Source organism: Vombatus ursinus, unplaced genomic scaffold (genome assembly GCF_900497805.2).
Source record: "Vombatus ursinus unplaced genomic scaffold, bare-nosed wombat genome assembly UNPS02014798.1, whole genome shotgun sequence".
Classification (NCBI taxonomy): domain Eukaryota; kingdom Metazoa; phylum Chordata; class Mammalia; order Diprotodontia; family Vombatidae; genus Vombatus; species Vombatus ursinus.
Genome location: NW_020954576.1, coordinates 66,215,324 through 66,227,829, shown reverse-complemented (window position 1 = coordinate 66,227,829; position 12,506 = coordinate 66,215,324). Strand labels below are relative to the sequence as shown.

Here is a 12,506-nt window from a genome sequence, read left to right as displayed (position 1 = left end):
GTTCATTTCTCTTGTAATAAAACTGGTTTTCGTATAAGTTTCGTATTGTGATTGCCTGTTGACAAAACATAAATGTCTATTGATGTGTTTTTTAACTTGCCCTGTATTTGTGTATGACATATTTTTCTAGAATTGAGAACACCTAAGTTTAGAAACTGGCATTTTAAATTATTTATTGGGGGAAAATATATTGATAATGTATTTTATAAGTTTGACTGTTTATCTTCTTCTTAGATTTCATATCCATCTTTACAATCAAGATAGCCTCATTGGTTGTGTTCTTCCATATCATGAGACAAAAATATTTGTTCGTGTTATACAGCTGCTAAAGATTAGTAATCCAACTCATAAGTGGAATTGGTTGGAACCTGTTAAGGTATGGTTATTAAATGACACTTGTCAGGGTATGTGCATCTAATTATAGTTGCCATGATTAAAAGTCTTGATAAAAGGAAAATTCATTTGAAAATATATTTAGTTCATTTGACTTGTATTTAAAATCTGTGTACTCCATTATTTATCATAAGTACCAATGAAAGGAAAATATTCCAGTTGGCAAAATTTTTTAATCAAGTTCATTCCATATAAAAAGAATTTTGGGAGAGGAGCACATATGGCACAGTGTTAGGAAATCTTGCTTATTACCTCAATTTTTAACTAGGAACTTACACAAAAATTAGAAGAATATGCAGTTTAATGGTGAGATTCCTATTACGTAGTCTTAAAAGGACAAGCTGTATGCAGAAGTAAATGTTTAATATCTCTCAATTTGCAGTGATTATGGCAGACCAAAATTAGAAAATTGATTGTACGTCTTTTTAGAACACTAAATTATCAAAGAAGATAGAAAAAGAACTACCTTCTAAGACTAGGGGAAATCAAGATTTTCAAAAAAGTGGAAAAAATGGAGCAAGTATCGTAGAGACAGTCTATAATTTACACATGCCTCTTTATGGCTTCTTGCCTTCACTGCTGTGGAGTGGGCTTTAGGGTCAGGGTCAGAGGCAGTAGGACAGGGGTGATAGAAATAGCATTTGAGGAAAGAAGGGAGGACAAATCTGCAGCCTGTTTCTTCTCCCAAAATTGCTTCTCCTCAGACTGCAGTGTTGGTTTGACTGCATTCCCTATGCCTCTCCCCATCCTTACCCTGTTTTAATCCATTTGTTACCTCCCTATTTCATGGTCCATCATATCTGAACTCTGCCTCCCACCATCTTACACATCCAGCCTTATTTCTCACGACTTCACAATGTGCATACCCCATTACAGCAGAAGGTTTCCTTGCTGTACCATAGACACATCATACATTCTCACCTTCATGTTTTCCTTTATGTTGTTTCTGTATTCAGAATTCTCTGCCTGTCCAAATCTTACCCATTCTTTAAGTCCTACCTCTTCTCTAAGTCTTTACTGATTTCTTATCTCTAAATGATCTCAAAATTCCTATAACCTGTAATACTTAGCTTAGTGCTTTTTTTATTTTTGTTTGTTTCATATGTTATTCTTCCTAATTAGATTTCAAACCTCTGAAAGCAAAAATTATCTTACTACTTTTTTATTGATAATATCTAATCTAGTGCAGAGCACTGTATAGGCACTCAATCAGTATTTGTTTAGCTGATTAAATTTGTTTATGGTAGATAGGTCTTAGAGCCTTTTAAATTTATTTTGACTGTTTCTTCCAACAGATGTCTGGGGTTCATTTAGCCAAAGGAACTTTGGTTACCCATTGCTACAAAGACCTTGGTTTCATGGATTTTATATGCAGTCTAGTAACCAAATCTGTAAAGGTTAGTATATATCATTTCATTCTGTATGTATTGTATCCTTTAAAGTCCTGTTCTGGTGCTTCATCAAAGCATGGAGGTGGCCCTTTTGTTTTTCAAATTTTTGCCAATAGAATGCAAGCTCTGATAGGAAAGGCTTCAGTTCAAGTAGGGGCCTGATGTTGTACTGTCCGTTTGGAAAAGTTCATCATCAGGCTGGTAGTGAAGGATGAAGGCCTTCTTGGCCACATCAACTCTTGAAGACTGGCCACTGAGAGGGAGTATCCACTCAGATGTAGTGGGGATACCTTTCTTTAGATCATTACATAAAACAATTTTCTTTTGCTATGGAGTTTGTGTCAGTAAGTGAACAGTTTGATGATATATTCACATGATATAAGAATGCTTTTCTTTAAAAGTAAATTGTTAGATTATTTTAGTACGCATTACAGTTACCAAAAAAGCAGTTTTAGAAATATGTATTCATGTATATATGTAAAACATCTAGATATGTAAATGATGAATCAGTGTCTCAGTCATTAGCCTATTAATAGTTGTATTTGTTCATCTAGTCTTCTGATTTTACGAAGAAAAAGTAAAAGTATCAGAGATGATCGAGTGCTCCAATTTCTGGTATTAATTAGTAAGAGAGTTTAGTCCCCTGTGAGGTCATCAGTGCTATTATGTTATATTAAAAATGTATTTATTCCCCCAGTTGTGGATGTATCCCCATGTGTGTCCCTCTGAATTTCCAATCCTCTAGATGCTCATGTGGCCCTGTTTTAATACCATAAGACCTGCATTTGGAAATGGCAATCTGCAAAAGACTTACTACTACACCTCCCCAAAACTGGTGTTGTCTTTGCTGACCTTGTCACTTAATGTTTTCCAACTGAAGTGGCAAAAAACAACCTTTGTTATGTTGAGGGAGTGTTATAACCTGTATTATTATCTTAGACTCAAGTATACTAAATACTGTCCCCTGAAACAACTGCATAGGGGAAAAGCCTGATAATAGAACAGAACATGATTAGTTTAGAAGGTAACTAGATACATCATACTAAGTATTGGCTTTAAAATATGTAGCTGTATTGATACAATTGGTACAGTTGGCAGCTGGTACTGGGTTTCTATTATGCCAGCTATGTCATTACCACAGCCTTCCAATTTAGCAGCCACCCCGTGAGATGTATAATCTGGAATCAATTCTGTTGCATTAAAATAAGATGATACAAAAAATAAAGTATTTAGAATTCTGAAGAAAATAATCTGATTCTTATACTTAGGTCTAGTTATTGTCTTCCTAGTCTAATTCTTTCTGATTTTTCCTTTGTAGGTTTTTTCAGCATATCCTGGAAGTTCAGCTCAGTTGAGAGTCCTACTGACTTTTTATGCTTCCACAATTGTGTCAGCTCTCGTGTCTGCTAATGATATATCAGACACTTTAGTTGCTAAGCTTTTCCCCTATATTCAAAAGGTTTGTTCTCTTTATATATTAAATGGATTATTTTAAGGTCCTATCTACTCAGTAATTTCTAAGAATTTTTGTAGAAGAACGTTGATATTTGATGTATATTTATATAAAAGTTATTTAAATCATGTAAAAATTGTAATTGTTGAGGTGATAATTTCTAGACAAAGCATTTTTCCCTGTCTCTCCAAAGCTGCCATCTTGGCAACGTATTATTGGAAAATCTCCAAGGACAAATTATTTGACCTCTATTCTCACCATTTGAAGCACTCAACCAGAAAAAAATAGATTAGTACAATCCAATTTGCATTTCTCTTTCTGCATCTTCTTCTCATATTAATGCCAGTACCTCTTTAACCTGTTTCCATGGGTCTTAGCATCCTTATGTTTCCCTCTGTCAGTAGTCAGATTAGTGGCATTCATCTCTCTTGTCTCAACTAATTAAAGCTCCTAGTCTCTCAGGGGTCTTAGCTGAATAGTAGGAGGAAAGAAACCTGACAAAAATAAGTTAATTATCTTTGGAGGGAATAGGATAGAGATCATGGGTGGGTGGTTTTTGTTTTGTTTTGTTTTTGGTTTTGCTTTTTTTTGGGGGGGGGGTAAGACAAACAAGGTTTAGTGACTTGCCCAGGGTCACACAGATATTAAGTATCAAGTGTCTGAGGCCATATTTGAACTCAGGTCTTCTGACTCCAGGGTCAGTGCTTTATCCACTGTGCCACCTTGCTGCATGTCCCCCCTCCCTTTTTTTTTTTTTGTGAGTTGTATTTTAAAAGAGGAATGTGTGTTTTAAATATGTCTCCAGCAAGCATTTATTAAGTGCCTTGCTCTGTGCCAAATACTGTGCTTGGCATTAGGGATACAAAGACAAAAAAAAGTCTTGCCCTCAAGGAACATATGTTCTGTTGGTGTGTGCTTTATGTTGTTCCTCGATTCCTGACATTCCTTCACTCCCACCTGCCCAAAGTCAGCAAGTACCACCTATTTCTGAAAGAGAACAGACCTGTAGTTTACATGATGCAGTTTGGTTCTGTTACACAGTGTTCTAACAGTCATAGTGCAGTTTTAAACTTTAAGTAACTTTAAGCTGCACTATTACTTTTGGGACATGTATAAATAGAAAACTGAAGTTCGGTTTATTTGTCCCAGGATAATAGTGTATCTATGAGATGAAGTATAATTTGTAATTTTCTCCAATCTTTTAAAAAATTTTAGGGACTAAAGTCATCTTTACCTGATTATAGAGCTGCAACCTACATGATAATCTGTCAAGTCTCAGTGAAAGTGACAATGGAGGATACTTTTGTTCATTCCTTGGCATCACAGATTGGCAAAACCTTGACCAAAATCCCCTCTTTGATCAAGGATGGATTAGGTTGCTTGATTGTGCTCTTGCAGAGACAGAAAATAGAGGGCCTTGGGAAAAAGTAAGTATAGGATAATGAGAAAACAAATTCTTTGTTCCTGGAACAGCTGAATAAATTTGTTTTGAGTTAAATGATGCATGCTTTTAACTTATAATTGCCCTATATTGACTACCAGAGGCAAATAATATGAACTTGATTTTTTATAGGCTGTTTGCTCACCTGTGTAATGTTCCTGATCTTGTTTCCTTACTACATGAAATTTCAGTGGCATATGATATCAGTCCCCTTCTGCATTACTTGCTTCCCCATCTTGTGGTCACCATCATTCATCATGTTACAGGTATGTGATTTTGTATTAAGCCAAGTGGTTGTGTCTTAAACAAACTGATTTATTCTTTTTTAATAGAGACCTTTAGTTTTCCAAATATCCTTTAACATCTGGATGTTCTTATACATTAAATATTGCAATTTCCCACTAATCTTAATTGAGAGAATGTTTCTTAAAGCGTGTCAAGTGAAACTTCATAAAATTTTTTAAATGAGGTGTGATTATTTAGCATGTGCTTTTTTTTTTACTCATTAAATATTTGAGAGAGAACCTCTAAGAAGAAACACTTAAACTAAAGTTGCTACCAGTAACAAGCAGTCAGAAGTTATTATAGAACATCTCTGATATTATCAATCAGTGGGAAAAGAAGATTTTCCATACCAAAGTTTGATTCCCAAGCAACTTTTCAGAAATAAGCCTCTTTGATGAGTGAGGCCCACTATATTTGGAATCCAGTGACTGGCAACATTAGGCCTAATGCTGATGATGCATCTAGTAAGGACTGTGAAAACTCCTGGTTAGAGGAGGGAGTTATTGAAGTATATTTTTAGCCCTTTACTGGATTCAGGATTTCAAGTTTTTAAAGACATTTTTAGAATTCCTTGTGCTCCTGGATTGGGTTGGGAGTTAAGGGCCCTGAATTTTTGTCACAGCCAGTGTGGCCTGACAAGTTATTTGATTTTTCTGTGTCTTTCTTTTCTCATCTGTAAAATGGAGATAATACTGACTGCATGGTATTTTAATTTATAAGCAAATCTAAGGTTTTTCATATGTGAAAGTGCTTTGAAAAACACAAATCACTATGCAGTCTTAATGTACTTAAAATTTTATCTCTTTGAATAACAGTGAAAGAGAGGGTAAAGTATGACTTTTGAAACTCTCCAGATTTTAAAACTTGTCCACTATTAGTGAATTGAATAGAATTAGTATTTTTGAACGCTTCTGTTTTTCCCAAGATCTATGATTTCATCCCTCCACTAATGTGGATTGCAACCCTTCCATACCTTAGTGGATAGATAGTATTCTTTGATTGCTGTGGCCAAAAGAGATTTATCCCCCAGTGACCCAGCTTTCTGTTACCAAGTCTTCTCTGTTTAGCTTGGTCCCTGGATGACAGATAACAAGGGTTGTTGTTAGATTTGTACTGGGATCTTTTTTAACTTGATTGGATCTGATAGAACTGTTTCTATACTGAAAGAGCTGTTGATAACCCAGGTTCTCTTTCATGATGTGATGTTGAAGTGTAAGACATTAGTTTAAAAATAATTGAGATTTCTACATATAATCCTTGTTTCTATGCTTTTGCTTACTAAGAAAAAGAAGACACTGAGGAGCTGGACAGTCACATATGTGCTAGACTCTTAGAAGATATACTTAAAGATATATCATTGGAAAACAACTTAGACCATTTGTTGGCTAGGTAAGATACTGCTTTTAAATTTTGTATGTAGTCTGGTTGATTCCATGCTCCCTTGCTTTTCTACACCTTGTTCTAATGCAAACCATTTTATTATTCACAGACACTATATTTCTGCAGGACTGGTCAGTGAAAACATATCGATTATTTTGTCATATTAGGTTCCATTTGTGTTCTGTAACACTGCCTCATTTGTGGCTCTGGATTCAGAGGTTTTCAGGATAGATTAATATGAAACTAAAACTGAGTACAATTTTATATCACTCAGTAAATACTAGTAAAGAAAAGCCTTAATTATAGGGAAGAAATGGTATTTCTTGTCCCTGGTTAAAGGTACTTGCATATCTAATGAGGAGGCCTCGTATTGACCCATGTTCTATTTATTGTTTTGTTTCTTAGCACTCTTCTTGAAGAATATATTTCATACAGTTCACAGAAAGAAACAGATTCTAAGGAGATATCACTACTCAATGAACAGCTTCTTCCTCTCATTAGACTTTTGGAAAGCAAGTAAGTTACTTTTTCCTTATATATACTTCTTTATGAATTAAGTAGGGCTTCCCAGTTCTAATCAATTTTGTAAATTAAAAATCATATTTTATACAGAAATTTTGTGTTGAATTGTTTGCAATATGCAGTGGGCTATCAGTAGGAGGAGACAGTGTTGGAGATATTTCTGTTCTACAGAGATTTTCTTAGAGAAACATTCATTTTAACATAATTTGATCTCTTCCTTTTGATTTTGAAGATGTCTATTTAATCCTTAGTAAGCATTTACTAAGTGCTTACTGTGTGTCAAGAACTATGTACACTAAGGGGATTCAAAAAGAGACAGAAGACAGTCTTACTGTAAGGAGCTCACAGTCCAGATTTTGGGACTATCAATGTATCTGAACCCTAATTAATATATGCCCACAATGAAAGAGGGAATTGTGATTTTTTTTTTAATTCGAATGGTTATATTGATTGATTACTGTCACAACTAATTTAATTTTCTTTAGATTTGAGTCCCTCAGAAAATTTATAAAAGGCATGTATGGGACCCATGAAGACTGAGCTCTGAGTCAGTGATGGAGAAGGAATGCTATAACAGTGATTCCCAGACTTGGGCTCTTTAGGCTATGTTCATTTTTCCTCATTCACCTCTGTCTTTTTTTCCTTGAAATGAGGGAAAGAGGAGAGGGAGTGGAAAGCATTACAGACAGTAGAATTTACAGAGATTCTCAGAAGGGTTGCTAAATGAAAAAATTTCTAAACTGTGTTAGAAGAAGTCTTTAAAGCTATTTCTGTGCATTTAAATTTTTTATTAGGTAAATGACATGCTTTATAACAGTCAAGCATATATTTGACCAGTTTCCTTAAAGTGCAGAATACACTCTCTGTTTGGGAGTGGGAGGTTCTAAGGATGCTTAGGAAAAGACATCCCCACAAAATACATTGAGCAGCTCCCTAGTTTTTCTGCAAAGTGGCTTCATTTCTGGTGCCCATTCTAGCCTTATTAGGTGCTAATAGATTTTATTTTTAATATTAATTACATTTTTTTATCTGTAGAAATCTGATTTTCTCCTTCTGCCCACCCCCAATTGAGAATAAAAGAAAAATAATTCCCCTTTTACAGACATATATAGTTAAGCAAAATAAATTTCCTCATTGGCCATATCCAAAAAATTATGTCTCATTCTGCACTCCACGTCTTTCACCTCTCTATCAGAAAGTAGGTAGCACATATCCCCATCACTTCTCTGGAATCATGGTTGGTCATTATTCTGTTGAGAGTTCTCAGTTTTTCCAGAGTTGTTTCTCTTTACAATATTATTGGTATTGTGTTAATTGTTCTCCTTGATTCTTCACTGCATCAGTTCATACAAGTCTCCCCAGGTTTCTCTAGAACTATCTCCATCATTTCTTACAGGACAATAATATTTCATCACATTTATATATCATAACTTATTCCGCCATTCCCCAAATTTGTGGGCACTTACTGAGATTCCCATTCTTTTGTTTTTGTTGTTCATTTTTCAGTTGTGTCCAAATCTTTGTGACTCCATTTGGGGTTTTCTTGGCAAAGATACTAGAGTGGTTTGCCATTTCTTTTTCCGGCTCATTTTACAGATGAGGAACTGAGGCAAATAGGGTTAAGTGACTTGCCCAGGATCACACAGCTAGTAAGATTCTGAGACTAGATTTGAACTCAGGAAGATGAGTCTTTCCTGACTCCAGGCCCGGCAGTGCCGTGTGGCACTATACCACCTAGCTGTCCCATTCTTTGCCACTTTAAGAAGAGTGATGAATATTTTTGTACATGAGATTGATCTTACTTAGAAGAAAAGCATTTCTCTTAACTCTTGTTTGAACTTAAAAGTTTTTATACAGCTCTAGTCTTTTCATCAGGAATTTTTCTGCTTTATTAAAGGTCCACTTTTTCCACTGTACTCAGGTTTGCTGGGTAAGTCATTGTTGGCTACAAGCCTATACATCCTTTGCCTTCTGGAATATGGTATTCAGAGCTCTCCTCCCCATCATAGTAGTGCCTACTGGATTGTGTGTGACCTTAACTTTGGCTCCTCGCCACTTGAATTCTTTCTTTCTGGCTGCTTGCAGAATTTTTTTTTCTTAAACTTGTAAGCTGTGGATTTCATCTTTAGCATTCCTGGGAGTTTTCATTTTGTCTTTTCTTTGAGGAAGTGGCCAGTGGGTTCTTTATATTTCCATTTTACCCTTCCAGTTCCAAGAGATATAAATAGTTTCTTTTTAATTTTCTAGAAATAATATATGGAGTTTTGGGTTGTTTTTTTCATCATGACATTCAGTTAGTCTGGTGAGTATTAATTTTTTTCTCCTCAATCTGTTTTCTAGTCATTTGTTTTTGCTGTGACATCCTTTACATTTTCTTCTTTTTAACTCATTTAACTTTGTTTTAATGTTTCTCTTTGTCTCATGGAGTCATTGTCTTTTTGTTGTTCTTCAGTTGCTTTCAGTTGTGTGTGGCTCTTTATAACCTCGTTTGGGGTTTTCTTTGGCAAAGATACTGGAATGGTTTGCCATTTCCTTCTCCAGTTCATTTTACAGGTGAGGAAGCTGAGGCAAACAGGGTGAAGTGACTTCTTCATTGTCTCAGTTCAGATTTGAACTCAGATCTTCTGACTCCAGGCCTGGTGCTCTAGCCATTGTGCCACCTAGCTGCCCTTGTCTTCTTTTTGGTCCATTTTGATTTTCAGAATTTGTTGCCTATGCAAGATTTTTGTACATCTTGTGCCAAAGTATTTGTTCCTTTTCCAAATAGCACTCATCTCTTTTCCCTTTTTTTCCCTCTACCATTCTCATTTCATTTGTAAAAACATTTTAGATATATTTTTTAACTTCTAAATCTCTTCCAGGAATTCTAGTTGAATTTGTGCCTAAACTGTGTTTTTCTTGGACACTTTTCTTGTTTACATTTTGCAGTCATTCTCTTCTTTGAGGTTTGTGTTTTGGCCATCCATAATAGTTTTTGATGTTGAGGTTCTTTTTTCTTTGTTTGTTCTTCCAGCTTACTTCCTGATTTCAGACTTGATGTTATGGCAGTGCTCTGGAAGGCTGGGCTAATCCTGTTGCTGGATGTTGAGTGTTGTGTTATTCCAGGGTCTCAGAGACGGGTCACACTAGGGACTTTTGCAAGCTCAGTGCTCCAGTCCAGGACAGTGTCTGACTGCTGCACTCCTAGTCTGAGCTCTGCAAGTTCCTGATCTGGGTTTGAGTTGGAGCAACAGTAGATGCTGCTGAACTCAGCCTCTCTCAGCCAGCTGTCAGCTCTGCTGGTTCTGAGGGACAGACCTGCAGGGCCTCTTTGTCTAGGAGCTGTGCCCTCATTAGACCTCTGCAGGCTTTAGACAGGGCTGGAAGCTGCAACTTAAACCCTGCCGTGCCCTTGTTCTGAGCTACACTGAATGCTCCTTACTTAAGTCCACACGATTACTTCTCCCCCTACAATGCCGCCTATGGATTCAGAGCCTTTCCTCAGTCCATCCTGGATTTGTAACCTGAACCTTGTTAGTGAACGCTAAAACCGGGTAGCATCTATTCCTGTTGCAGTAGGATGAGTGGGGAGGGCACTTGCAGTCGTCTGAGACCTCCTCTTACCCAGGTGCACAGCCTCATGCTCCTGGCCAAATTCTGTCCTTGATATCCAAAGACTCTTTGTGTCTCTGTACTGACTTATGATGGACTATGACTTTTTCTTGAATTTCCAGATAAGGATCCTGTCTGGTGCGTTTTCTAGATTTGTTTGGAAGAGTTTGGTGGTAGGGGGTTGAGCTCACTGCACTTTCTGCTATTCTACTGTCTTAGCGCCACCTCTGCTGATAATGTTTTTAACGTCTGCCCATCTTTATTTTTAACCAAAAGGGTTTTTTTTGTGACTCAGTATCCACAGCCAGAGAAATAGGTGGGCTAGGATGGGAATAGTATTGTGGGGAGCCAGTAAGTCCACATCACAGGTTCTCAGCTTCCAATATTAAGTCCTTGCATAGAGGGTTACTTTTGTATTTTCTCCTGAATGACATTCTTTTTGGTCATATTTACTTTTTTTTCCCCTTTCTAGCTAATTTAGTCGTTTACTGATAGGGATTAATTTTGGCTTTTTGTTTATTTTTTAAATATATTTTTTACTTATTGAGTTAAATATTTACCAATTACATGTAAAAAATTTTAACATTCATTTTTTAAAATTTTGAGTTCCAAATTCTCACTCCCTCTTGCCCCTCCTCCATGCGTTGAGAAGGAAATAATATCCATTATAAATGTGAAGTCATGTAAAACGTATTTCCATACTAACCATATTGTAAAAGAAAATACACGAAAAACAAAGAAAGTGAAAAAAGTATGCTTCAATCTGCACTCAGTGTTTATCAGTTCTCTCTCTGTAGATGGATAGCATTTTTCATTATAGGTGCTTTGGAATTGTCTTGCATTATTGTCTTGATCAAAGGAGCTGAATCTTTCACAGTTGATCGTCTTTAAAATATTGCTGTTACTGTGTACAATATCCTGGTTCTGTTCACTTTACTTTTCACAGTTCATGGAAGATTTGCCAGGTTTTTCTGAAATTATCCTGCTCGTCATTTCATACAGCATAATAGTATTCTATCATAATCACATACCACAATTTGTTCATCCATTCCCCAGTTAATGGGTATAACCTGATTTTCCAATTCTTTGCCATCACAAAAAGAGCTGCTTTAAATATTTTTGTACAAATAGGTGCTTATTCCTTTTCTTTTATGTCTTTGAGATACAGACCTAGTATTGCTGGGTAAGAGGCTATGCACAATTTGATTGCCCTTTGGGCTTAGTTCCAAATTGTTTTCCAGAATGGTTGGACCAGTTTACAACTTCACCAAGAGTTTATTTTAGTGTCCCTAATTTTCAACATCCCCACCAGCATTTGTCATTTTCCTTTTCTATCATGTTAGCCAATCTGTTAAATGTGTGGTGGTATCTCAGAGTTGTTTAAACTTGCATTTCTCTAATCAGTAGTGATTTAGAGCATTTTTTCATGTGAATATTAATAACTTGTATTTCCTCTTGTGAAAACTGTCTGTTGATATCCTTTGACCATTTGTCAGTTGAGGGATGGCTCTTATTTTTACAGATTTAGCTCAGTTCCCTATATATTTGAGAAAGGAATCCTTTCTTAGAGAAATTTGCGATAAAATTTTTTCCCCCTGTTTCCTGTTTTCCTTCTAATTTTGCCTGCTTTAGCTTTGTACAAAAACTTTTTTTCATCTGATCAACATTATCCATTTTATTTCCCATGACCCTCTCTATCTCTTGTTTGGTCATAAACTCTTCCCTTATCTCCAGATCTAACAGGTAAAATTTTTCATGTTCCTCAACCCTCACTGTATAGATCAGCTGTCCATTTTTGCCTTTTCTTGGTATGTTGTGTGAGATGTTGGTCTGTACATAGTTTCTGCCAAACTGCTTTCCATTTTTCCGAGCAGTTTTTGTCAGATAGTGAGTTACTGCCCCAAAAGCTTGGGTTTCGGATTTATCAAATTCTAGATTACTGTGATCATTTGTCACTGTGTATTATGTACCTAATCAATTCCACTGATTCACCATTCTATTTCTTAGCTAGTACCAGATTGTTTTGATGATTACCACTTTGTAATATGGT

At 36.0% G+C, this 12,506-nt stretch overlaps 1 protein-coding gene across 2 annotated transcripts in view; it reads left to right on the top strand.

The window, feature by feature from the left end:
- Nucleotides 1-12,506, top strand: part of LOC114049863 (HEAT repeat-containing protein 1-like) — a 58,097-nt gene that overhangs the window by 6,604 nt on the left and 38,987 nt on the right. The window contains exons 4-10 of one of the 2 annotated variants that reach the window (XM_027871305.1): nucleotides 235-376; nucleotides 1,689-1,790; nucleotides 3,103-3,243; nucleotides 4,453-4,664; nucleotides 4,811-4,944; nucleotides 6,250-6,352; nucleotides 6,749-6,859. In XM_027871305.1, coding sequence (XP_027727106.1) covers nucleotides 235-376; nucleotides 1,689-1,790; nucleotides 3,103-3,243; nucleotides 4,453-4,664; nucleotides 4,811-4,944; nucleotides 6,250-6,352; nucleotides 6,749-6,859 — 945 coding nt within the window. Of the gene's footprint in view, nucleotides 1-234; nucleotides 377-1,688; nucleotides 1,791-3,102; nucleotides 3,244-4,452; nucleotides 4,665-4,810; nucleotides 4,945-6,246; nucleotides 6,353-6,748; nucleotides 6,860-12,506 lie in introns of both variants that reach the window. The other variant, XM_027871304.1, reaches the window with a different exon arrangement.